This window comes from Carcharhinus amblyrhynchos, chromosome 16, assembly GCF_965287045.1.
Source record: "Carcharhinus amblyrhynchos chromosome 16, sCarAmb.v2.hapA, whole genome shotgun sequence".
In the NCBI taxonomy this organism is placed as follows: domain Eukaryota; kingdom Metazoa; phylum Chordata; class Chondrichthyes; order Carcharhiniformes; family Carcharhinidae; genus Carcharhinus; species Carcharhinus amblyrhynchos.
The window spans coordinates 6,590,952-6,618,941 of NC_137339.1; the positions used below are offsets into that span (position 1 = coordinate 6,590,952).

Consider the following 27,990-nt stretch of genomic DNA (forward strand, 5'->3'; position numbering starts at 1 on the left):
GTATATTAACGAAAGGCTTAGCAGTTAACATTTGCCAACCAATCAGCACTCTTTTCATGCAGTATAAATTGTTCTCTTTAATACTGGCTTTCTTGATATCTGGCCTGATGAGTGCAAGACAAAAGCTTCAACAGCATGTCTCTTTTTTCCAGGCAATCTTCTAATTTACCAAAAACAGCAGCAACTGGTCTCGGTGTTAACTTTGCTCAGAGGGATCAATTCAAAAGGAGAGACATCCAGTAACACCCTTTAATAGCTCAGATCTCATACATAAAGTATTAGTAAAGTTGACGAATGAAGTACAACATATTTCACAAAAGCAGCAGATTATACATCATGGGTCCCTGGAAACCCAAAATGGTTTAGACATTACACAAAGCAGAAATAGTGCAACAACAGAAAATGCTGGAGAAACTCAGCAGATCTGACAGCATCTGTGGAGAGAGAACAGAGTCAACATTCAGTCTGGAGTCAATCTGGAGTCAGACTCAAAATGTTGCTCTATTCTTTCTCCACAGATGCTGTCAGAGCTGTTAAGATTTTCTAGTATTTTGGGTTCAGGTTCCAGCATCCACAGTATTTTACCTTTATCTATATTGTGCGTATTGTTCAATTCCACTGAGAGGACCACACAAAATGTGAAATTCCAATATACCAAGCTAGGGATGCAGAAAACCTTTGATTTAAAGGAACCTTCATTCCACTCAAATGATTTGTTTGGTACACAAGTCAGTCCCTATGTTCCGTCACTAGTAAGGTTCGAAATAATGAACCGGAAATGAAAGCGGGTTTGAATCTAGCTGAAAATAAACATGTTTATCCAGAAGAGGAATGTCAGCACAAAGCCAGGGTCAATTTCACTCTGTCTCGTCAACACACAGCTCTTAATGCAAACGGGAGATTTGTATGTTTCCCCTGTGAACTCTCACATTCACCACTACTCCATTTTCAAACTTCAAAACCATCAGATGGGCACAATTGTTCCTTTAATTCAACCCAGGGCAGGTCACAGTGGTTTCTTTTGCACGCAAAACTCAAGAGGAAGTCAGCAAGTGGGCAGAATGCAACCTCCCCTGGGAGATATTCGTGAACAGGTACGGATGTGTGGCGTGCCTCAGTTAGAGTATCTTCTTCTCAGTTTCCTAGACCGACTTTGAGGCAAGTTCCCCACTGAACCTTATCAAAATGGTGCTGAACCTAGCACTCTTTCCCCCGGTTCAATATCAGAGACCCATTCTGGCACAGCCTCAGACTGGGCACATCTGATTGCTTCACCCTTTAAGAGGAAGCAGAAAAGGGCATTGGGTGAATAGCTCAGAGCGCTGGTGTGGACACAATGGGCTGAGTTGCCCCCTTCTGCGCTGTAACAATTCCGAGATTCCTTCCGGAAAGAGAATAATAAAACAATAAGCTCCTGAAGACTACACTTTAGAGAGAAGAGAATATCAATATTCAGAAAAATCAACTAATTATTTTCGCAACTGTCCCCATCCGTTTAGCAACAAAATGCATGTTTTGAGGAGAATATCATGCAAAATATACTAAGTGCTGCACGAAACATTTCCTACTCTCCTCAGGGTGGTATTAATTTAAATCTCATTAAGACAGGGGTAGAAATGGATAGGACATTTTGGAACCAGATAGTTCAACTGAATACCGCAGACTCACATTGGGTGGGTAAGTTGATACATCTTAGGTTGCCAAGTCTCCAGGAATTAAACATTAATCACCTGGATACTGGTGTGAGCAACATTCAGGAAAAAAATCATAACGGGCAGTGAGTTTCCTTTTCAATTTCTTAGCAAACTTTCGTGAGGAAATTGTGACAATGGAAGGAGAAAATCATTCGAGACTGGAATAAAAACCTGCAGAGATACATCAGAAAGTTGGCAACCCAAGCTTGCTGTTTGAGCCCACATCAAGTTTATTAGCACAGTGGAGCGCAGGGCAACACCCCAGCACAACACTGAGGGATTCCAGTTGCTCTTCATTGGATTGGAAACTCTGCTAATGGAAAGGATCAAGTGGAGATGCTTCTTTCTCCTTCTAAGCACACAGGCCAGATAACACAAGGATGGCCACTTGGACGAGCGGAGAGCCTCGACAAACATGAGAAAACAACTCTCTTACCCAGAAGGTGATGACGGTCTGGAATGCGCTGCCTAGGACGGTTGCCTCACATCCTTCAAAAAGTACCTGGATGAGCACATGACACATCATAACATTCAGGGCTATGGGCCAAGTGCTGACAGAGGGGATTAGGTGTTTCTAAAATGTCAGAGTGGACCCGAAAGGGCCTCTTCTGCACTGCATAATTTATGCATCCCAGACCATGTCAGCATTTTCAAAGTGAGGATATTTAGAAGTGGAAACGAAACCTAGTAAACAGCATGTTATGTAATAAAGGATGTGATGCTCGCTGTGAACAAGTTACACTTTCACACGGTTTCAATCAGTCTGGTAGTGTAACCTTGATGCTCAGACACAGATCTCTTATCACCAAGACTATTTAAATATGCAACATTGCACTTGTATTCTCTGAGGTACCAACATTTGGATACTAAGACACAACTGCATCTTTGTACTTTTTAACCAGTAAACGGAGCAGCACTGCCACGCAATCCTGTCCCGCTGACTAAAGCGAGGCAGCCCCAATGCCAGCCTTCCACCTGGGTAGGGAAGCATTCCTGAAAGATTACTTGACATTTAAAGAGATCAATTCTGCAGGCTGGTCTCACCATTGCTTGTTGCTCAGCTGCCTCCTGAAAGGACTGCTGGGTTCCCAGGGCCCTGCTGCAGTGATCAAAGGCTTTCTGACCCATGGCAGCTTGTCACTTTCCCTTCACTTCTCATCGGAGACCATTTCTACAGGGGAATTTCACATACTCGTACAGACAGACCAGAGGCCTGAATGGTCTCAGCCGCACATACTGATGAACAGAATGCATTTCCTTCAGCAATACAACTTGGTCTGCACCCAGTTTTGCATTTGGCATGAATACACTATTCATGCCACAAATTTCATACCAACATACAAATTTGTAGGCCACTCAGCCCATCGAACCTGCTCCACCATTCAATGGGATCATGACTCATCTGATATATAACCTCAATCTCACATTCCCTGCTACCCCCAATAATCTTTCACTCTCCCATCCCACTAGTTTATCAAGAATGTACAACTGCCCTTCCTCCACCCGCTTGAAAGACTGCGCTTCCTCTGCCCGCTTGATGGGGAGTTCCAAAGACTCTGAACGCTCATAAAAAAACCCACCTCATCTGTCTTAGATGGGCGACCCCTCACTTTTAAGGTGAGGGATTTAAATCAATACATTAGTGTATGCTAGGTGGTGTTCTAATAATTCGAAAGCTGCATGCAGCTGCACACTTACACCACTAGATGGAGAATGAGCTCCATATCAGAGATCTCTGGAAAGGTTACGGCAAGAGATCACACACAGCTCACCGCAAAAGCAACTCATTCCATCCTACTCCCCCCGCCCCATGCTGCAAATTCTCTTTCCAGCTACAGATCCAAATCACCACCTCCTCCCCAAAAAAAATGACAATAGAACCTGCCTTCCACCGTTTCAGCGAGAGAGTCTGTGTGTAGGAAGTGGGGGTAGGAACGGCCCATTTACACACTTTGGTACCTGGTACCCCAGCTGAGGTTAACAAGTTCACTGTGCGCCAGGAATTGCTTTTAACCCATACTCTTGTTCCTCTATAGGGCTGGGAGCCTTTGCAAGTGTTATGTTTACTTAGAGCAGCATTTGGAGGAACTGTACAAATACCTCTGTGGAACTGACTGGCTTCTATCAGGTTAAGGCACATTAATGAGCAAACAGCAGCATTTCAACGTCCTGGAGCAGGATTTTTAAAAGAAAAGAACCAAATGAACCGTTTTATGATCAGCTATTGAAAAAATATATATTTTAAGCTCACACGAACTCTGCCAATATATTACAATGAGAGACGGGTAAAATTCTCTACATTTACCACAGGGCACTCTCAGACTGAGGCACAGTGAGTCAGTCTACCCTCCTGGTGGAAATGTTCCACGGATTATTACAAGCAGAATGGTGGCCATCTTCTGGTCAGTGAACATGACAACAGCCCTCGCAGCAGCCAGCTCCTTCCGGAATGTTCTAATGCTGAGACCAATTAATATTCTTCAGGTCCATTCCCTCCTGTACCATCTCCCAGAGAGGACTGCAAAAGAGGAGAAACAAAATGGAGAGATCAACTAAAGCTTTAAAATAAAAATACAAGTCTGTGTTTGAGGCAAAAGGATTCAGAGCTAGGGAATTTGTTCCCAGTTGTAAGTTTTTCTTTCAGTTGTTAGTGTTTGGGAAACTTCTCCTCCATTCCCAGACACTCAGGATTTTCCAGCCGTGTTCACCCCAAGACCGGAAAATCCCAACCAGGTCAATGCATGGTTCATGTCTCAATCACTACGATTCCTGTGGCAGGCAGGAGGGGGAAATTCCTGCCCCCGTGTCGGCATCGTACACCCAGCAAGCTCAGGTATAAGCACAGCTAAATGCAGAGTGAAGTTTCCTCAACATTGCCCCAACAATATACCACACTCAATTTCAGAACAGCTTTATTAAGTGCTCTCTCCACCTGTCCTGAATAATATGTGCACATATACACCCGGTTCCCTCTGCTCTTGCACCCTTTGAGATCTGTTCTCCTACTTTACATTGTCTCTCCACGTTCTTCCTACTATCATCTCATACTTCTGCCCATTGAACTTCATCTTCTCACTCCAGCAACTTGTATATATCCTTCTGAAGGTCTGCACTGTGCCCACCACAGTTCAAGTTGTGTGTCATCAGCAAACTTTGGCAGAATAAGTTAGTAGCGATGCGTGGGATCATCATCTCCAAATTTCTCAAATTCCGTGCTGACTTGGGCACATCATCGAATCCCTGGAGTATAGAAGGAGGCCATTCAGCCCATCAAATCTGGACTGACCACAATCCCATGCAAGCCCTATTCCCGTAATTCCACACATTTACACTGCTAATCCTCCTGACACTAGCATGGCCAATCAACCTAATCTGCACATCTTTCAGACTGTGGGAGGAAACCCACGCAGACATGAGGAGAAAGTGCAAACTCCACACAGACAGAGACCCGAGGCTGGAATTGAACCTGGGCCCCTAGCATTGTGAAGCAGCAGTGCTAACCACTGTGCTGCCCCATGTACCATCACTCCATCGAAATACTGGTAGTCCCTGCTTCATGACACTGTGGGCGTACCTTCACCACATGGACTGCAACTGCTGAGGCAGTGACTCAGTACCACCTTCTCAAGGGCCATTAAGGGAAGGTAATACTTTCCAGCGTTGGCAAAAACACCCACATCCCGATTACATTGCCTCAACCTGCCTGTAGCACGATGAAGCTAATGGGTGGCAGATGTTAGAATATATCGAGAACAAATATTTCTTCAGTCTTGCAACGGTACAACCTTCAATCAATCAGCACATGCACACAACACACACAGAGCCATTCTACACTTTGGTTACATTGTGAAGAATGTTTCAATCTTCAGCTTTAGACTGGTCACTGAGTCTCATTTTTATCTTACATTAGATCACATCAGTCCAGACCTTTGACTGCAAATTTTAGCTTCAATGTTGGGTTTTTTTTTTTAAAACCCTTTTCATTTCCTATTTTTATTCTAGTCTTTCAGGGTTTTTTTTGGTAAAGGAAACGGTTGAGAAGCAGTTGGTATCGAAATTACCAACCAGACTTCATTCTGCATTTTTAAGGTTCAAATTTGATACTGAGATTACAGACAGCAATTCATTGATGGCACAAAAGTTTGGGATTTTAAATGCTCATTCAGTGAGATGCCGAGTTTGAAACGCAGTCACAAAAATATCATTTCAGCCAACAGTTATTTTGCCCCCAACATTTTAGTTGGCAGGTGTAACTCCGCACCTCATCTCTCTCAGCCTCTGCACGTGCTGGATGCACTTCTGCGCAGTGTAATCCACCTCCTCCTCCGTGGTGAAGCGCCCAATCCCAAACCTGCAATTATAAAACGAGACAGCGTCACACAGCATCATATCTGATACACCAGGACGGCATGCACATCGCACAGTTCTCCTTCAAGACAAATCTGCGAAGGAGAACCTTAAAATAATTCACTCTAAAGACATGCAGATAAGGTTGACTGGCCATGCTAAATTGCTCCTTCTTATTCTGAGATGTGTAGGTTGGAGGGATTAGCAGGGTAAATATGTGGCATGACAGGGTTAGGACCTGAGTGGAATTGTGGTCAGTGCAGACTCAATGGGCCAAATGGCCTCCTCCTGCACTGTAGGGTTTCTATAAAAAAAATCTGGGGTAAGAGAGGAAAGAGAACGAATAAAACAACAACTTGAATTTACGCAGCACCTTAAATGTTGTAAAGCACCCTGTGGCGCCTGTAAAATGTCCCACATGATAGATTTATATTTCCTGCAGTCATAGTGGAGACACTGTATGCTTAAATAACCTGCCAAATCTTGAAGTCAAGGCTTAGGCAGGAACATTCAGAGGCAGACAATGAAAGATGGATCACTACCTTCAGAAGATGGTAGCAGAATACAAATTAGCCTCCCATCCACTGGCTTTGTCTACACTTCCTGCCCCCTCATAAAAGCAGCCAGCATAATCAAGGACCCCACATACCCCAGACACTCTCTCTTCCACCTTCTTCCTTCGGGAAAAAGATACAAAAGTCTGAGTTCACGTACCAACCAACTCAAGAACAGCTTCTTCCCAGCTGCGGTCAGACTTTTGAATGATGTGGAGTTGCTGGCATTGGACTGGGGTAGGCACAGTAAATATTGAGTGCCTCATCTGATGAAGGAGCAGCGCTCCGAAAACTCGTGCTACCAAATAAACCTGTTGGACTTTAACCTGGTGTTGTGAGATTTCTTACTGAGACTTTTGAATGGACCTATCTCGCACTAAGTTGATCTTTCGCTACACCCTAGCTATGACTGTAACACCACATTCTGCACTCTCTCCTTTCCTTCTCTATGAATGGTATGCCGTCTGTATAGCGCAAGAATCAATACTTTTCACTCTATACTAATAGATGTGACAATAATAAATCAAATCAGAGCGAGAATATGGGTAGATAACATTTTAAAAATTAAGTCTGAAGCATCTGAACTTGAGACTGGATGAAAAATCACAAGATGAAAGATTAAAGGGTGATGGGATTGAGATATTCAAGATGAGCAAAGGAGTTTTAGTGTAGACTGACCAGAGACCAGGTTTATTGGTGTGGAGTGCAGGGAGCACATTGTAACTGGTTTATTTTCAGCTCTGGGGAGAGGCAGTGTGCAGTATTCTCTATTCTCAAAGCATTTCACTCAATATGCTATGATTACTTTTCCCAACTCAAATATTCATAAAAGGAAGACACAAAGGGAGAAGCTTCCTTTTGTACGGTACCTGATTGAAGAATGAGCCAAATCTTCATCAGCTCCGATAGCTCGCAGGACATACGAAGGTTCGAGAGAGGCCGAAGTGCAGGCACTGCAAATAAAAACACACAATGCAGCTGCAGTAAAGAATCCCAACACCAGCTCAATCTGAAAATATTACTGTCACTACAACAAGTTCTTATGTATTTTGATAAGATTAATTGGCAGAGGAGTTGTTGGCTACCCATTAAAGTGAAAAACCTTTTGTAAAAAAATTGAAACACCATAATTTAAAATACTAATTCTCATATTTGATCTCTAATGCACTCAAACACGCACAGCAGGTGTGCGCGCAAGCTATAGAGAAAAATCAACTGAAAGGTCCGATAGCTCGGTTGATAAAGCCTATGAATAACAACCTTGGAGGTTAGGTCACACCAGGATGAATCACCTTGTCATTTGGAGTTGGCTCATTGCACAGTGACTAATGGAATTACAGCACATTTGGCAAAACAAGTCCATGTTTGTGTTTATACTCCACCTAATCCCATATTCTTACATGCTTTCTTTCCCCCATCTTTCAACCATCCATCTAAAATACTGTTAAATGCTGACATGCTCTCTCCTTCAGCCACAAGCTCTGGGAGTGCATTCCGCAGACTCTAAACCTTGTGCAAAAGGAAAGTCCTATCCTCTGTTCTAAAGGTTTTACATTTAATGTTGTATTGTATGATACTTACTGAAACAAATTGCTTAATCATAGAATCACTACAGTGCAAAAGGAGGCCAGTATATTGAGCCTGCACCAACTCTCAAACAGAGCATCCCAGAGGAAACCCAAACAGACACAGAGAGAATGTGCAAAGTTTCAAATAGTCACCTAAGGCTGGAACAGAACCTTGGCCCCTGGCTAACCATTATGCCCCCCTATCTTAACCTTTGCTATCCTGTCATTGTTTTTAGTGTCTTCATCAAATCAGTCCACAAGTTCCCCTGCCCTAATGGAAATGACCCCAATCATTGGGATATGATGAAGGGATAGTCATGGCAAAGCTCTTTCTGCTTTGTGGGGGAGTAGGGTGTCATTAATACAAGACAGTCACTAAAAAAATCCAGCAAGAAATTCAGGAGAAAACACTTTTCCTAGAGAACGGCGAGATTGTGGAATTCTACCATAGCAATCATAGAATCCTACAGTGCAGAAGGTGGACATTCCGCCCATCAAGTCTGCACCGACCACAATCCCACCTAGGCCCCACGGCGTCAGGGACCCGGGTTCGATTCCCGGCTTGGGTCACTGTCCGTACGGAGTTTGCACATTCTCCAGGTGCTCCGGTTTCTTCTCAGTCCGAAAAATGCGCTGGTTGGGTGCACTGACCCGGACAGGCGCCAGAAATTTCACAGTAACTTCACTGTAGTGTTAATGTAAGCCTTACTTGTGACTAATAAATAAACTTTACTTTTACTACTCATTGCCAAAATTATTTTAATTCCAGTTTTCTCTCCCTGAAAGCAATTAAACATGTGTATATATAGACGGTCTAGATTTGGGAGCACAGAGTGTGGACTTTCAGGTGCTTAGCTCTGACAACTCTTTCTGCTTTGTGGGGGAGTAGGGTGTCATTAATACAAGACAGTCGCTAAAAAAATCCAGCAAGAAATTCAGGAGAAAACACTTTTCCTAGAGAACGGCGAGATTGTGGAATTCTACCATAGCAATCATAGAATCCTACAGTGCAGAAGGTGGACATTCCGCCCATCAAGTCTGGATAGACAATATTCAGTAACAGGATGGCCAAGGCCAGCCCAATACACTTACCTTCCTGATGAGAGGGCCACATCTTTCAAAGCCATCAGGAGACTCTCTCCTTCCACATAGGCAAACGACAGGTTAATGCAGCCTTGCAAGGAAAACACACACTGATTAAAGCTGCACCAAACTATAATCAGACAGAAGCTGGAAAAACAAGAGAGAGCGCGGGAACTGTGGACACTTAGCATCCATAAGACATAGGACGAGAATTAGACCACTCAGCCCATCGAGTCTTCTCTACCATTCAATCATGGCTGATATTTCTCTCATCCCCATCCTCCTGCCTTTTCACCATAACCCTGATCCCCTTATTAATCAAGAACCTATCTCTGTCTCAAAGACACTCAATGACCTGGCCTCCTCAGCCTTCTGCGGCAGAGTTCCACAGATTCACCACTCTCTGCCTGAAGAAATTCCAAATCTAAAACAAACGTTGTTTGTCTTTTTATTCCGCAGGTGGGAGGTCCACCTCATTGTCAAACGAGGGGCATGCACACGGTGGGTCGTGCGTGGGCTGCTCTTGGAGGTTCCGGGAGTGGCCTAGTACTTTGTGTCGGTGTGTGTGTTTGATCCTGGACCGGTAGATGGGCGCCGCAACAGCTCGGTGACTAGCGCTGCTAGCTGTGCAGATACATGGATTTGGGCCTGTGTCTGTGGGAGTTTGCGCATTCTCCCTGTGGTTGCGTGGGTTTCCTCCGGGCGCTCCGGTTTCCTCCCACACCCCAAAGATGTGCTCTTAGGCTGATTGGGTTTACCAAATTGACACTATTCTCCCCTGAATCTGGCTAAGTTAGGGGTTCCATTCGTAGACACGCAGGGTAGAATAGGTGTAGGGCGATGCGGCGGCGTGGGCTCGTTGGGCCGAAGGGCCTGTTTCCCGTGCTGGGTTGTTCTTTGTTCTTTAAGTCAAGAGAGGCAGGGAACTTCCTCACTTCTTACCCACCTTCAAAAGGTGAAGAGTGGTGAGACAGCATAGATGATGCACAAAGATTAATTTTAAACAGTAAAAAGACAGACAAATGAAAAGTAAAAGTAAATGTTGCTCCAAAACAAACCCGCCACTCACCCTTCTCATTTGATTCAGTACAACAAAATTGCTTGTTCAGTTCGAGACACTACTACTTTAAAAAGAGACCATGTAAATGCAAATTATTCAACTTCCAATTCTACCCAATGGCTCTCATCCAAAATTCGTTGGCTTAACTTCACAGGGATAGCAAGTTCGATGAAGAATTTGGCCTCTCATTGTATCTACACTTTCCCCTGCCAGTTCGCTGGAACTTTGTGGAACAGAGGCAAGTTCTCATATTTTAATCTCAATTCGGGGAGGCAAATAGAATTATACAACACAGAGGCCACTCAGCCCAATGCACTTGTGCTAGGTCTCATGCTCTTTCCCCAGAGACCATGCAAATTTTCCTTTACCGGTATATTTCCAATCGTGACATGAAACAAGATTAGGTTGTTTCAGTTAGAGTTGGAAACAGCCCAGACGCCAATATCTTCTGTAAATCCTACAATTCAATCCTGCGGCATGTTGGCACAATGATTAGCACTACTGCCTCAGACTGCCAGGGATGCGGGTTTGATTCCGGCCTGGGATTTGAATATTCTCCCTGTGTGTGCGTTTCCTCGGGGTGCTCCAGTTTCCTCCCACAGTCCAAAGATATGCAGGTTAGGTGGACTGGCCATGCCAAATTGACCCTAGCATAAGGAAGATCAGCAGAGTAAATAGGAGGGATTATGGCATAGTGCCTGGGTGGAATTGTGTTCAGTGCAGACAGGATGGGCTGAATTGCCTCCTTCAGCATTGTAGGGATTCTATGAATGCTCCTTTAAGTTCAGAGTCAGTTACTGTACCTGGATATCTTTGCTCTGCATCTCCATTCATAACCACCTCAGGGATTGCATCCATTATCTTAGTCACCAAACGCCTGGCCAGCTTGGACACATGCTTATGATCAAGCTGCAGGAATAAGCACAACAGTGTAACAAACCATATAGACAGGAGACCACACCAATTCACTGTTACAGAAAACACCGATGCACTTTTCAACAGGTTAGCAGATTACTAGAGTGCAGAGAAAGGTTCCTCTGCATTTCCTGAAGGCAAGCTGTAGTCAAGGACAGGTGTGCAGACACAACAATAAAACCCTCCAACCAACAGAGAAAATCTAGAAAATCTCAGCAGGTCTAGCAGCATGCGTGAGGAGGGAGGAGAGCTGACATTGAGTCCAGATGTCCCTTCCACCAATTTGTACATTCTGTAAGTTTCTTAACTGGAGGCAGGGACTGTTTCAGTTTTTCAGCCTTTTCTTTATCTGTGATAATGAGTGTGTATAGATACCTGCTGGACTGCACTTTGAAGTTTACATTGTCCTCGTTCTTAATTTTCACAGCTACATAAAACAAAAGGGTCATTTGGACTTGAAACGTCAGCTCTTTTCTCTCCTCACAGATGCTGGTAGACCTGCATTCTCTCTTTTGGTTTCAGATTCCAGCATCTGCAGTAATTTGCTTTCATCAATAAAAACCTCCGAGTGGAGAGTACATCATTGGTAAGAAATGCTTACCTTTCAGAGTCTCAATGGTCAACATTTATTCCAATGCCATTGAGTATCAAAGTTCAAATATGGGTCATTACACAGTCAAAAGTGCCCATCAAACCCAGCAATGAACAATCCATGGGCAAATTTATTGCCCTCCCTCTGAACCTTTAAGCATGCTAATATCATCATGGTTAGACATTCAATCTAGGTTCTCACATAGTGGCTACGATGAACTATGGAAAGTGTCAATCAGAGAACAACATTGGGTAAAGAGCATTTTCAGAAAGGAGGAAATGGGTTGCTTTGGGTTGTGTGCTGGAAGAGGAGGAAGGAAGGGGATTGAAGCATAACAAATTAGATGATGTATGCAAGTGTAATGACCCCAAATGTGGGTCTAGATTTTGTGAAAAGGCTCTTCACAACCTATGAAATAAATGGCATTGGGAAATAGCAGTAGGTCTTTAACAGAGGCACATAATACACATTTCTTTATATCCAAGACTGAGTACATAACCATGTAACACATCACGGCACAATATAACACACAGTATCGACCATATTGGGTTAAAACCGGGTTGGGGAAAACAATTGTTTCCTTTGCGTAGAAAGCTCATTAACAGTTCACTTACCTCCATCTCCTGCTGCGCTATTTCACATGCTGCCCCAAGCCCAACTACCAGTGGGGTTGGAACCGTTCCTGAGCGCAAGCCTCTCTCCTGCCCCCCGCCACTCTGAATCGCTTCCACTCGCACCCGGGGGCGGCGCCGGACGTACAATGCACCCACACCTAATACAGGGCACAAAAGGGGCACAACTTTGATCACACATTACATCTAAAACTAGCATCTCCCACAGTCAAGACATCATACTAGAGATACTACAGACACATCTTGCATTCACAGGTACCACAAATGCATCTTGCACACATGTGCATCATTATCCCATTCTTGCCCAACTCTTTTGGATACATAATTTAATAGCAGTCATTAAAAAATCTCAATTTTCTGATTTATAAGCAACAGGATCGGACATGGAAATGGATATACAAAAAGTATTCCAAATAGATTAGGCACTAAAGTGAATAAGGCCCAAGAAGACCAGTGAAATTAAAACTCCCTCCAATCATTCTGAAATATTGCCATCAGATAAGGGCATTCTTGCTGTGAAAGCAAACATGTCAACATTGTGGAATGCGATAGAATTAGTGTCAAAAAATACAAAAATAAAGCAACTCATTTATATTGAGTCTTTTATATCTCCAGTTCCTTTGTCAGGTGAGACAACTGGAAACTGATTCACCCAGGGGTGTGCAGCGAGGATGCAACTTTTGCAATCATAGAACAATGAACAGTACAGCACAGGAACAGGCCCTTCAGTGCTCCAAGTCTGTGCCGATACAGATGCCTCTCTAATCTAATATTTTCTTGCCTCTATGTGGTCCATATCCTTCTATTCCTGGACTATTCTCCTCCAGAAGCATGTTCCAGGCATTCACCACCCTCTGTGTGAAAAAACTTGCCCCTTACATCTCCTTTAAACTTTCCCCCTCTCACACTCAACCTATTGTCCCCCAAGTAATTGACCTTTTGACTCTGGGGAAAAATGTCTGACTATCCACACCACAAGCTTGTCATAATCTTGTAAATCTCCCCTAATCCTCCAACACTCCAATGAAAACAATCCAAGTTTGTTCAACCTTTCCTTCATAGTCCATATTCTCCAAACCAGGCGACATTCTGGTAAATCTCTTCTGAATCCTTTCCAATGCATCAACATCCTTCTGGTAGTGTGGCGGCCAGAAACTGTACACAATACTCATGTTGCAACATGATTTTCTAATTTCTATACTCAACACTACGGAACAAGTTGTGCAAGCATAATTTATCAGTTGAGACAAAATGTTCCATAAAAGTAACAACATGGTGGCTAAACTATTGTGATAGTTTGCAACGGATGAGATTTTTCTGAATTCAAGTGGAAACGTTGAATTTATACCTTTAGGTCCATAGATTTTGTGCCCGCTGATAGACATCAGGTCAATCTTCATTTTGTTCACATCAAGAGGGATTTTTCCAACAGCCTGTGCAGCATCCGTGTGGAAAAACACTTTCTTAGCTTGGCAGATATGACCTATAGATAGAAGAGGAGAAAGAACACAAATAGCTAGACTCAGCAGATAACGTTCAGCTTAGTTGACAGCTCTCAAACTATATTCTTTTTGGCGATTATCTCTCTTCTATTGCTGAAGGCACTGACTCTTTGCCAGGGCAAATTTTTTTAGAGGCTAGTAGCTCTTCAGTGACCATTCGTCACGTGCAGGTCCACACAGTGAGTCGTCACAGCCAAGTTAGAGCCTTATGAGCACAAATGTGTACTCTGCAGCACGAGTTACTTGGTTGCAATTAGGAGCTAGGGTCCTGCCTGATTTTCTGTTCTCTAACCCAGTGATCTCCTATTGTCAAATCAAGGAGAGGTTCAGGGAATACTTTCTGATTGATGTACAGCATATTGTGTTGAGCAAAAATGACTATGTATCAGGTTATTCAGATTTTTGTTCCTGGGCTACTTCAGTGGAGTCCCACAGTGGGTCTGTAGCAACCAAGAACCTTCTAAAGGTTAATCCACAATGCAAACCCTTTGATAATATCCTACTATACAATTACTTTGCCATTATCTCACCGCAGTTTATAAATAACCTATGAAAGAAAAGAAAACATTTGGAAATCAAACAAAGTTGGGAGAGATGCTCAGCTGACCTCGAAGCAAAGGTGCAGCCTTGGCTCAGTGGTCGTTCTCTGACCCCACCAAGTCGGCAGGGAGTGGTTCAAGTCCATTCCAGAGGAGATAGACAAACATCAATGCAGTATTGGAGGTGGTCTTTCAGATGAGATAGGAAAGTCAGTCCTTCCTACTCCCTCATGGGCATATTCCAAACAGCAGAGGAACCTTCCCTGGTGCCCTAGCCAGGGTTATTCCTCATTCAATTCCACAAAAGCATATTTGATCCTCTGTGTTTAACATGGCAACATGCAATGTGTATGTATATGTTACAATAATCACCCAGGCTTATGTACCTATCTCATCAACGGGCTGTTTTACCCCAATTTCATTGTTGACGGTCATTATTGACACCAAGCCAGTATCTGGTCGAATGGCCTCCTCCAGTTCCTAGTCAGAGAAGAAAGTTAAAATCACACAGTTAGCAACACCAACAAAAATTCACATTTTTCCAAACCCATCTTCTTACAAAGTGTAACAGTGACCTAATTAGCTTTAATTACAGTCTACTCCTTCATCCAATGAGATAACAAACAGGTGACTTGTTAATCCAGCATGATGTTAGTTATGGTCATTTAAAGTTTCACAAGTCATCATCCTTCATTTTAAAGTTTAAACATGGTCTTCTAACTTTGACAGCATGGTTGGAACTTGCTACCAAGTCAGAGGGTTGTGGGTTCTAATCCTGCTCCATAGACTTGAGCGGAACTTCCACTACAGCTGACTCAACTACCAAGTTTCACATCTCTCTATATCCATTCAAATGAAACCTCAATGAGTGCCCTCCAACTGCACAACGTAACTGAAATACAATTAACACAGGATGACACACCCACTGCAGTAGAGAGGACGTCCTACAATATTAGAAGCTCTGCCTTTAAGGGTGAAGCATTAAATTGAGATCCCCATCTGTCCTCTTCAGCAAAAACAAAAATCCCACAGCACCATTTTCATAGAATCACAGAATCTCTATAGTGCAGAAGAAAGCTATCTGGCCCATCAAGGCTGCACCAGCAACAGTCCCCAAAACCCCACGTATTTATCCTGCTAGACCCACTAACACTAAGGGGCAATTTTACTGTGGCCAATCAACATAACCCATACATCTTTGGACTGTGGGAGGAAATCGGACGAAACCCACACAGGTACCAAGAGAACGTGCAAACTCCACACAGTCACCCAAATCCCTGGCACTGAGAGGCAGGGGTGCTAACCACTGGGCGCCATAATAAGTTCACTCTTTATTCTTTGGCTTCTCCTTTAAGATCAGCTGACGATAAAAGTTCACCTTAATTTGACTAAAATATTTCCCATTGTTCAGGTTTTTTCTCTTCTGATAGCTATGTCTACAACTGACCTGAACATTCTTGGATTTGGGAGCAGAATAAATACCAATTCTTCTAATTGCTATCCAAACTGAAGGTTCAGCTAAGGACAGATCATTCTTCCCTAGTTGGTTGAGATTCTTAACAACACCCTTTGCTGGATCTTTCCCAAAAAGACTGCCCAAAGCCACAAGCAATAAGTTGACAGGCACTTGTATTCCTACATATCCATATATCTCATGTCAACATTTACAGAAACATCCGTGGGGATAATTGTCCAAATTAAAACCTCCCTTTAAATCTATAAGTCCATTGGTCTTCACTGGTAAATAGGTCACTTCAAAACCTTCAGTCTCAAGCATGCGGCAAGAGTCCAGTACACACTTATGTTCTGTCTGGCTGGTGATGACGTGTTTCTTCTTGGCTTTGTAAAATCTTGCAACACCCTGGAAACAAAAAAGAGCCTTAATTTCCAAAATTATTGGCACAATATTTGATCAGTGATAGATTCAAATAAAAAGATACACGAAGTATAGTAACAAAACACTTCACACATTAATTAAGCTCCTTGCTCATTTTATTTTACAACAAATACCTAGCCTAAACTACAAAGGCAGTTTTCATTCCCTCGGGTTAATGTTAATCACTTTAAACATCTCAAACAGATCAAATTTAACAATTTCCATCTATCCCTACCCCCTCTATTGATGGAATCTGGATTCATGGGGGCACAACTTTAAAATTAAAGCTAGGCTGGTCATGAAACTACTTCTCCCAAAGGGATGTGAATCTGTGGAATACACTACCCCAAAGCACAGTTGATGGTGGGATAGTGAGTAAATTTGAGGAGTTGGACAGATTTTTAATTGGTAATGGGTTGAAGGGTTATGGGAAGAAGGCAGGAAAATGAGGATGAGGAGCATATCAGCCATGATCGAATGGCGGAGTGGACTCGATGGGCCGAATAGCTTAATTCTGCTCCTATATCTTATGAACTTATGAGTGATGACAGGGAACACAAAAATGGGTAGCAGAAATTCATCAAAAAGCTGTAGAGGCTGGGGGTTAAACTTAAAATCTCAAAACTGAGATTGATTCTTAGGCAGGGGAATTAAAGGTTATGGAACCAATGACTTCAGATACAGATCTGCCATAATCTAATTAAATGGTGCAACAGACTCGAGGACTGAACGGCTTTCTCCTGACTTAACAACAACAGTCAGTTTGGCAAGGATGGCAGTTCTAGCCTCACATTTTTCAGTCTGACATCACAGAACAGCGTAGAGGAAATAACACACCGTCAAAATTCCTAGCCACACAAGTTCTGACCAATTGACATCAAACATGTAACCAGATAATAATGGGATTAGTAATCTTCAAGGATGAAAGCATTAAGGTCAAAAGATCTTCTTTATCCAGTCTTATCCTGTGACCTGTGGAAAGAATGAGTAAATCCAGTGGCCAACATTCACCAGCCCTAACACAAACCCCTTGATAAAATACTTGGGGAACACAGGCCCATTTGTCATCTAATGGGACATGCTGAGGTTGTGAATGGTGCTATATAAATGCAAGTTCTTGCTTTCTCTCACAGAGATCAGGCCAATCTTCACTGAATAGTGAATGAATAATCAGCATCAATTAGATGCTGGTCCAAACCCAGGATGCAACATGCAAATAAATAAAAATGTTGAAAACAAAAATCAGAATCTCACAGAACGACTACAAATAATTTCCTACTCACAGATTTGCACTTAGCATATCCCTGCAGGAGATCTGAATAATGTGTTGGAGAGGCAGCAGGCTCAATTATTCTACATGAACCTCAACATTTTAACTCAAATAGTGTTCTTGTTTAAACTAAAGCAGTACAGCGATTTACTGTCTCAGAACTTCTGTGGTCAAATGTGAAGTATCAGGGGTAAAATACTCAATCTAATACTGCACATTTGACCTCACTGGAATAAAATAGTGATGAGCTGAATATTTGTAACATGGTGCAGGAGTCCCAGTAACTTTTAATACAATACAGTCAGATTAATACATTAGTGATTGGATTTCAGAGAAACTCACACACTGACAACAGATTGATTACCACCACAGGTCAGAGATAGTGCATTGTATTAATGCAAGAAGAATGGTCAGATTTACCACAACACCAAAAACTGAAAACTTACCTTGATGGCAATGTTGTTTGACTCTGTTGCACCACTGGTGAAAATGATTTCTCGGTGGTCTGCACGGATCAGGTCAGCTATTTGCTGCAGCAACAATTGATTTGGTTAAAATATAAAGCTACAAGCAGATTAAAGCACACATACTCAATTAGCTCGTAAGAACTGGAAGATCTTTAAAATGTACATTTCAGACATTTGTTTAATCTCAAATGGCTTCAGCAGGCAATTACTGGATCTTTCAACAAGACAGCTAACAGCAAAGAATCAAATAAAGTTGCAGCACAGGATTTCACTTTACCATCAAGCCCATGCTAGTGTTACTTAGTCACACAACCCTCCCTTTTGTCTATAACCCTATTGTGTTCAAATACCTGGCCAAATCCCTTTTAAATCATTGATGGGATTTGCTTTTACCAGTTTTTCAGGCAGACTATTCCAAATCCTGTCAACAAAGAGGGGAAAAATCATCTCATCTCCCTTTCGAGCTTTAGTCAATGATTTGAAATCTCTGGCCTCTGGTTACCCACTTACCTGACGGAATCTTTTCTCTATCTAGACTGGAGGGGATGAAAACAGCATCAACAGTTTGGGTAAAAATATTTACATTGAAGGGTTTAACAAGTCAGAAAATAAGTCACTAGATTGTGGCGGCAACTATCCCAGGTTCTGGTTGACAACTGAAGAAATCACCTGACCTCAGTTAATACATGAGCAGGAGCAAAACACAAAAACAAAACACTGGCACGCTTCTTTAATTCCCTTTGTGCAAGAATCTATCAATCTCAATCTAGAATATTCTAGGCAGTCATTCCGGTTTGATTGGATTTATCAGTATTCACAGAATCTACGCATGACCTGCAGGCTGCCATAGTGGGATAGGCAATGTTTGATGGGTTGGGCAGATGAGATGTTTGTGCCCTATGATTTCCCTATTTTGCCTCTGTGCATCTGACAGTCTCTCAATCTTTCAGTGCCTTCCAAAATCAACACCCTCTATTTCAATTGGTCACAAACCATGGTCTCCATGAATTAGCAGGGATGTTTGACCTCTTCAGGGATGCTTTGAGGATATCCCTAACTTGTTGCACTATCCTCCAGGGAGTCTCCTGCTACAGCCAAGATCTGAGCAGAACAGTTGCTTCATGAGTCTGGCATGCAAATGACATGTCACACCCAGTGGAACTGGTTTTGAGTGATTAGGACCACAATGCTGGGTAAGGTGGCCTAGGGAGGACATTGCTGTTGGATCACCTAACTTGACATCAGAGGATCTTGTGATGACACCACTGATGGTCCTTCTCCGGTGCTTTGCTATAGGTCATCCAAGTCTTCAAGCATATGAGTGCAGGGATCACTGCTGTCCAGTAAGCCATGACTTTGTCATGGGTTTGAGATCCTAGTCCTCAGACTCTTTTCCTCAGAGTTGGCAAATGTCTGCCTTCATGAGGAGACCGTCCAAGACATGAAAGATGCACTTTGAGGAACTCACCCAAGACTCTGTCTTCAATCTGAATTCCCTCACTGTGTCTGGAGCAAAGTTAAAAACAGCTGATGAACCTCTGCCTAAATTCTGAAACAGAGAGGGAGGTACACTGCTGGCATGGCTGCATCACATCACATACCTCATCTAGGAAGAGGAATACTGGGGGATATAAGTGGCGCCCTGTGATCATGCCTATATCCAACAAGTCCATTTGCAGTAACTACATAGGAATTTCCTTGCCCCGGAAGATTATTGCAGGGATTCTCCTCAATTGCTTCCTCCCAGTGGCTGAAGAACTTTTCCACATTCACTGCAGTTTCCATTCATTGAGAGACATTGCAGACAGAATCTTCACTGCATGGCAAATTCAGGAAAAATGCAGGGAGCAGCACCAAGCTGTTTACATGACCTTCTTTAACCTCATAACAGTCTTTGACTCTCGTCAAGCTCCAAGATCGAACTACCTTCCTCAAATCTGGCCGCATTCAGAAATTTATCACTGTGCCCCATCTAGAGTCAGAGATAAACAGCATGGAAACAGACCCTTCAACCCAACTCATCCATGCCAACCAGGTTTCCTAAACTGAACAAGTCCTATCCATATACCTTTACTCAGGTGTTTTACTGCCCACCCTCCAGTGCTTGCTTGATCTCTGCAGTTATCATGGGCAGCCCCCAGCTTTGGGCTTGTCTGGGTGAAGAGTGAGCACCAGCTGCTGGGCTGCGAGTTGGTGTGTGCCGCTGAAGAGAGCAGAGCGTGGGCTCAGAGTGGATAATGTGCAAGCCATGCTTGTCACCAAGTGAACATGAACATCAAGATAGTGAAGAATGGGTCAAAAAGGCTTTTTCATTGCACCAACTCTCTTCCCCATTTTCCTCATTGCAATATTGCCCCTCACTTCTCAGGCTCTCAGCCAACTATCTACAGATAGACAGGAAATTGTTCACCCAAGCTATGCTCAATCCTAAAGCTAAATCACTCCTGCCTCACTTATTGAACTGGAGTACACAGATGCTGGCGCATGTGCTCACTCAGAATGGCACTCCAGGACATTGCCAGGATGGTGGCACAGTGGTTACAACTGCTGCCTCAACGCCAGGGACGCGGGTTCGATTCCTGCCTTGGGTCACTGTGTGGAGTTTGCACATTCTCCCCACGTCTGCATAGGTTTCCATCCACAGCCCAAAGAAGTTGATTGGTCATGCTAAATTCACCTTAGTGTCAGGGAGATTAGCACAGCAAATACGTGGGGTTTCGGGAATAGGGCCTGGGTGGGATCACGAGCGGTGCATCTCAATGGGCCGAAGGGCTTCCTTTCACACAGTAGGGGTTCTATGATCTATGACCCCCCCCCCCATTTTCTCTAAAGCTTCTGGGAAAATAGGCCTTTCACTTAGGACCTGGAAAACAGGTCATCATTTAACCAGCTCCCAATGCACACCACCACCTCATGTCAAGATTAACAGCAATGTCCTGAAAACTTGTGGACAATGTGTCATAGCTTGGGAACCCTGTCATTGAAGACAGCCATAGAAATTCAATCTTCAACATTCTTCAGAACTGAGTATCCACACTCCTCTAGGAAACCGACAGATGGACTAAGACATTTTGAAAATAGTTTTAACTATGAAGGTTGATGGAAGTCAGAAGGACAAGCGATGGTCCCAGACACGGTTTCCAGGGAAGGTCAGACTGGCATGTGACCAAGATTCCCAAAGAACATGAAGTGCACACTTGAAACAAGTGACTGTGGCAATTGGCTGAATTATAAACTTGCTCCCTTAAAGAGGTTAGCACTGCTGCCTCACAGTGCCAGGGACCCGGGTTCGATTCCCAGCTTGGTTCACTCTGTGTGGAGTCTGCTTGTTCTTACCAAGTCTGCGTGGGTTTTCTTTGGGTGCTCCAGTTCCGTCCCACATGCTACTTAGGTACGTTGACCCAAACAGGTGGTGGACTGTGGCGACTAGGGGATTTTCACAGTAACTTCATTGCACTGTTAATGTAAGCCTTACTTGTGACTAACAAATAAACTTAAGATAAGATAATCAAAAAATGTGTCAGCTTTCAAACAATAGTCACCTGCCAGATTCATGATCCTGTTGCTGACATTGGGAGTCAGGTAGTTTCTTGTCTTATGCAAGGCATATTCATTGCAGCTAGATGAATTCACCGACATGTTGGGCTTGCAATGTTGCTCGTGTCAGCATGTTACATCTTGTGATGTTATTAAGGAGAACTTGCTGCTTTGTCACCCTCTGCAGAGTAATACCACTGGCAAAGAATTATTCAACAACTTTGTGTTGAGAGCAGCATGTTGATGTGTGCACTGATGGTGCCAGGGCAATGATTGGGAAAGCAGATGTTGCGGCGTGGATTTAAGCTGTATCCTCCACATATAGGCATTCGGACTGCACTTCGAAAAATTGTGCTGGACAGTGGCGTACAAATTGTCACCAGCATTAAAGCTTGTCCATAGAAATCAAGACTGTTAAAAATTCCATGTGATGAAATGGGCAGAGGGCACACAGCACTGCTCCTATACACAGGGGTGAGGTAGCTACTGTGAGACAAAGTGCTTGTGAGACATTTTCAGCTTCATTGTGAAGTCTTGGTGTTTTGTGTGGATCAGAAATGTCCATTTTCAGAGTTGTTGACAAGTATTTCAAGGTTTCTAAAACTTGCATATCTTACAGATAATTTTACAAGGTTGAACGAAATGAACCTATCACTGCCATTTTCATCACTGTTGTGGAAATGGTGCTTTTGGACTTTGCGCATAAAAAATACCCTCCAACTGCTTCCCCATGTTGAATGACTTTCTCACTGAAGTTAATTCAATCCACAAGAAACACGTCTTCAATGACAAGACATTACACCTGTTTGGTTGCACTTTGCTGGAAATTTCCCTCCAGCAGATGAGCACATATGGGTTCACAATCCACTTGCACTAACAGCACATGACTTAGCAGTGCACAATTATGACAGCCTGACTTCTTTCTCCTCACTAAAGCAACGTTTCAAAGTAAATTTATTTATTAGTGTCACAAGTAGGCTCACGTTAACACTGCAATGAAGTTACTGTGAAAATCCCCTAGTCGCCACACTCCAGCATGTGTTCACGTACACTGAGGAAGAATTTAGCATGGCCAACGCACCTAACCAGCACTTCTTTCAGACTGAGGGAGGAAACCCATGCAGGCACGGGGAGAAAATGCAGACTCCGCACAGACAGTGACCCAAGCCAGGAATTGAACCTAGGTCCCTGGAGCCGTGAGGCAGCAATGCTAACCCGTGTGCTGCCATGCTGCCCTTCTGTTGAATGAATCTTTGCAGCAGCTTAGCATGAGTATCCTAATGTGGCAGAGAGCAATATGAGAGCTCCTGCCTCACCATATTTGTGAAAATGGTTTCTCCTGATACTCAAACCACAAAAGCAAAAAACAGGAGCTGTCTGAATGTCAGCCCTGAAATGAGAATCCAGCTTTCCAACATCAAGCTGAGGTGTACACAAAGGAAACAGTATCATCTCTCACACTGAAGATGACAGGAAGATCAGCTTTCAATCTTTTGCTGAACAAAATAATGTTTTATTGACAAAGTATGCATACATATAGAGAGAAAGAATTTGAATTGTGTCTGCACTTATTTTGCAGCCAAAAAAATGGGAGTCAACATTCTATGAATATTTGGAATTCCCCAATCCTCCTGAGAGGTCAGTAGGGGTTCCACAGCTGGAAAAGTTTGGGAATCCCTGTTTTAAGGTAACGGTGGTAAATGCTATCAGCGGCACTTGAGAATTATACAGAAACTACCTTTAAAGAAATCTTTCATCCAGGGAGAAGAGGAGAACCCTTGCAGGTCTTCTGCCAAAAATGAGGTCTGAACTCTGATTGTACTTTGACTTTTCAGGCAAATTTTTAGTAAGGTTGCAACACTATTAAAGCGGCCAGAATGAGCCAATTGTTTAAATGATGTTGGTTGAAGCTTTGAAAAACAAAAACCTACCTTGCGTGCTTTCTCCATTGCTGCTTCACTCTCCCAGCCATAAGCATGCGTTCTTGAATGGGGGTTGCCATACGAGTTGACAAGGTAGGGGAGCATTGTATCCAACACCCTAGGATCCTAGGAGTTAATTTAAGCTATTTAAACATGATGGCAACAAATAATATATTACTTAATATACAGTGTACTCCTTGGTTTGGTGATAGTGAATGGGACACAAGCCCTCATGTTCTATTTGCAAAACTTGCTATGCACAAATCGGTTGCTGCATTTGCCAATAGAATGAGTAACTGCAATGTCTATGAAACATCTGGGCATGATTCCAAGGGACATGACAAAGTCTTTCTTACTGAAGTCCATATGTTTAATCTAGCTTTCGCTTGCAAGCTATCATGACTTGTATAACATTGGTTAAACAAACACATCCAATAATCGCTCTTTTTTTTGAACGGCATTGATTTTTAGTGTAGCAAGTCTAGTTGTTTGTCTGTGCTGCTTATGATGTTTGTGGTGACTTGTCAAAAAGAAACTTATTTCAGATACCCTGCACTTATTATTCAGTTCCAGCCACTAACATTGGACTATCGCTAGCCTAGGCCATTGTAATGCAAGTTTATATGAGGTATTTAAAAACCAAAATTATCTGAAATTCTAAATGCAACAGCCCCAAGGGTTTCAGACAAAGGATATTTGACCTCTTTATGGAAATTGCATTGATATGGCATATTTAGCCAAATAAAACTTCCCAAGGCACTTCACAAGAGCATAACCAAAAACCTTTTGCCAGCCATGCAAGGAGATATCATAGCAAAAACTTGATCAAGCAAGTAGATTTTAAAGAATGTCTTAAAAAAGACAAGAGGAAGAGAGTGAAAAGGGTTTGGGGGTATTTTCTGGATAAACCAAATAAACAAACTCAAATTACATTCGGACAAAAGGGAATTAGAGTGATCCAGATATCTGAAGGCAAAGATGCCAATGGTGGACTGATTAAAATTGGTGGTGGTCAAGAGGGCAGAACTGGAGGAGCATAGAAATCTTTGAACATTATAAGGCTACGGGGGTTCCATATAAAAGGAGGAGCAATGCCACAGAGGGCGAAAACTCAATATCCATGGGACTAAATGGATAACACCACCATTACACAAACGCTACTTTAAAAAACTTCTGTAATTTGCATCTTGATGGATCAATTGGCATCAAACATCCCTACCATTGGGGTCGTAGCCTGGAAATCCAAGTATAGAGGACGAACTTTGTCTCCTAGATCTTTTAGAGACTTGGTGTCTGGAGAAACAGAATAAATTAGGAAATTACATGTATCAGCAAATAGTCTCAATAGCAAAGCTTAAAATGTACCACTCAGATCACAATCCTCTCCACAAGCAAAGGCACATGGAGGCACAGTGGTTAACACTGCTGCCTCAATGTCAGGGACCCAGGTTTGATTCTCAGTTTGGGTAACTGTGTGGAGTCTGCACACAGTTACCCAAACTGGGAATCACATGAGTTTACTCCAGATGCCTCCCACAGTTTGAAAGACATGCTGGTTAGGTGCATTGACCAAACTAAATTCTTCTTGTGTATCCAAACAGATGCCAGAATGTGGAGACTAGGGGATTTTCACAGTAACATCATTGTAATGTTAATGTAAATCTACTTGTGACAATAATAAATAAATTTTAAAACCTAGCCAATCCCACCTGCATAGAAACTAGAAGCAGAAGTGGGCCATTCGAGCCTGCTCTGCCATTCATTTTGATCATTGCTGATCATCAAATTCAATATCCTCATCTTCCCCTTCCCCCCAATATTCCTTGATCCCTTTAGCCCCAAGAGCTATATTTAATTTCTTCTTGAAATCAGCCAACATTTTGGCCTCAACTACATTGTGGTAGTGAATTCCACACATTCACCACCATCTGGGTGAAAAAATTTCTCTCACCTCAGCTCTAAAAGGTTTACTCCTTTACCCTGAACTATGACCCCTAGTTCTGGACTCCCCTACCATTAGGAACATGTTTTCAGAATCTATCCTGTCGAACCCTGTTAGAATTTTATAAGTTTCTATGAGATCTCCTTATACTCAAAACTCCAGTGAATATAATCCTAATTGACTTAGCCTCTCCTCATATGACAGAACTGTCATCCCAGGAATCAACCTGGTAATCCTTCGCTGTACTCTCTTTATAGCAAGGACATCTTCCTCAGATTAGGACACCAAAACCACACACAATACACTAGGCATGGCCTCACAAATTCTCTACACAAATGCAGCAAAACATCATATCCTTCTTTGTTATGAAGACCAAGATACCATGCCTGCCTTCAGATGCAAAGCATAATCCTCATCATTTTTGTCAACTCCAGCACAATGCCACAACCAGACACATCTTCCCTTCACTCCCTCTGTCAGCGTTCCGCAGAGACCATTCCCTTCAGGATAACCTAGTCCACTCCCTCACTATATCCAAACTTCTCTCATCACTCATGGCGCCTTCCTACTCAATCGCAGAAGGTCTAACACCTGTCTCTTTACGCTTACCATCCAAGGTCCAAAACATTAATTCCAGGTTAAATAAGAACATAAGAAATAGGAGGAGTAGGCCATCTAGCCCTTCGAGCCTGCCCCACCATTCAATAAGATCATGGCTGATCTGAAGTGGGTCAATTCCACCTTCCCGCTTTCTCCCCATAACCCTTAATTCCCCTGTCTATCAGAAACCTATCTACTCATGACTTAAATATATTTTGCAAGGTAGCCTCCACCACTTCAACAGGCAGAGAATTCCAGAGATTCACCACCCTTTGAGTGAAGAAGTTCCTCCTCAACTCTGATCTAAACTGCTCCCCCCTCTTATCTTGAGGCTGTGTCCTCTAGTCCTGCTATCCTTTCTAAGCAGGAAGAATCTCTCTACCTCTACCCTATCCATTCCCTTCATTATCTATAAGATCCCCCCTCATCCTTCTAAATTCCAACGAGTACAGACCCAGTCTATTTAGTCTCTCTTCATAGTCCAACCCCCTCATCTCCGGTATCAGCCTAGTGAACCTCCTCTGCACTCCCTCCAAGGCCAATATATCCTTCTGCAAGTGTGACAACCAAAACTGCACACAGTACTCCAGCTGCGGCCTCACCAGTACCCTGTACAGTTGCAGCAAGACCTTCCTGCTTTTATATTCTATCCCCCTCGCTATAAAGGCCAACATTCTATTCGCCTTCTTGATCACCTGCTGCACCTGCAGACTGGGTTTATGCGACTCGTGCACAAGGACCCCCAGGTCCCTCTGCACCGTAGCATGTTGCAGCTTTTCGCCTTTTAAATAATAATCCCTCCTACTATTATTTCTGCCAAAGTGGATAACCTCACACTTGCTACCATTATACTCCATCTGCCAGGTCCTCACCCACTCGCTCAGCCTATCCAGGTTAAGCAGTGTTTCACTTCCATCCCTCAAAACACTTTCATCTGTCACAGCTTACAGCTTTTTAGCCATTCACACCTTTTATTATCTCTGTGGACATCTGTTAGCAGTCTTTTCCTCTGATTTCTGCGGCAATGACATCTTTTATTCCCTCAACCTGCAGTATAAATATCTCCCACTTTCTACACCTTTTAGCTTTGACAAAAGGTCATCTGGATTCAAAACATCAGCTCTTCAGCTCTTTTCTCTTCTTACAGATGCTGCCAGACCTGCTGAGATTTTCCAGCATTTCTCTCTTTTGGCCAACATACCATTTACCTTCTTTACTGTCTGCTGTACCTGCACATTTACTTGCAGCGACTGATACATGAGGACACCAAGGTCTTGTTGAATATCCACCTCTCTTAATTTACACCCATTCAACTATTAATCTGCCTTCCTATTATTACTACAGAAGTGAATAAAACTTTGCTACCAAGTTTTATTATTGCTACCAAATTGGATAACCTCACATTTATCCACATTTTATTGCATCTGCCTGCACACTCAGCCTGTTGGGGGTCTAGCGCATCTCGGTTTCAACAGGTTATTGATCAGAAACTGAACTGTTCAGAGATACGGTATCCTTCAGCAAGTAACTCACCACCCGGAGGAAACCCACACAGACAATGACCCAAGCCGAGAAATGAACCCGGGCCCCTTGCGCAGTGAGACAGCAGTGCTGACCACAGGGACACCCTGTCCCAGTGCAGCCCCATCCCTGCCCAGGCCCATCTTCGCCCAGTCCAGCCTCTTCGCCAACTCACCGTTCTCGGCCGCATTTCTGCGGCTGTATGAGGTGCCAAGCCTCCTGCAGAGGAGTACTCCGGCCCGGGAGAGGCCTCTAAGCGAGCCTCCGGCCAGCATCCTACAGCGAGAGTCAGTCCCAGAACACAGCACCCACCACCAACCCCCACACCGGAAACTGACCAAGCCAACCTTTCACCCTAGCAACGGAAGT

The 27,990-nt window shown here is 43.2% G+C and overlaps 1 protein-coding gene across 1 annotated transcript; it reads right to left on the reverse strand.

Moving 5' to 3' along the window:
• Nucleotides 1–168: 168 nt before the first annotated feature.
• Nucleotides 169–27,977, reverse strand: nfs1 (NFS1 cysteine desulfurase). The gene is made up of 13 exons (XM_080204617.1): nt 27,797–27,977; nt 24,778–24,851; nt 23,568–23,684; nt 18,079–18,162; nt 16,194–16,347; nt 14,873–14,965; nt 13,794–13,928; nt 12,428–12,585; nt 11,110–11,215; nt 9,256–9,337; nt 7,465–7,548; nt 5,956–6,045; nt 169–4,212 (listed from the first exon to the last, which is right to left on the reverse strand). Exons 1-13 carry the CDS (start codon nt 27,894–27,896, stop codon nt 4,149–4,151), a joined length of 1,341 nt encoding a protein of 446 aa, XP_080060743.1. The 5' UTR covers nt 27,897–27,977; the 3' UTR covers nt 169–4,148.
• Nucleotides 27,978–27,990: the final 13 nt, after the last annotated feature.

Coding starts and splice junctions, on each gene's coding strand:
- nfs1 (XM_080204617.1), bottom strand. CDS start 27,896: ATGCTGGCCGGAGGCTCGCTTAGAGGCCTCTCCCGGGCCGGAGTACTC. Junction 12,586..13,793: donor CAAAATCTATGGACCTAAAG/GTATAAATTCAA, acceptor GCCCTGTATTAG/GTGTGGGTGCATTGTACGTC. Junction 9,338..11,109: donor TGCAGAGCAAAGATATCCAG/GTACAGTAACTG, acceptor TTTCCTTGCAAG/GCTGCATTAACCTGTCGTTT.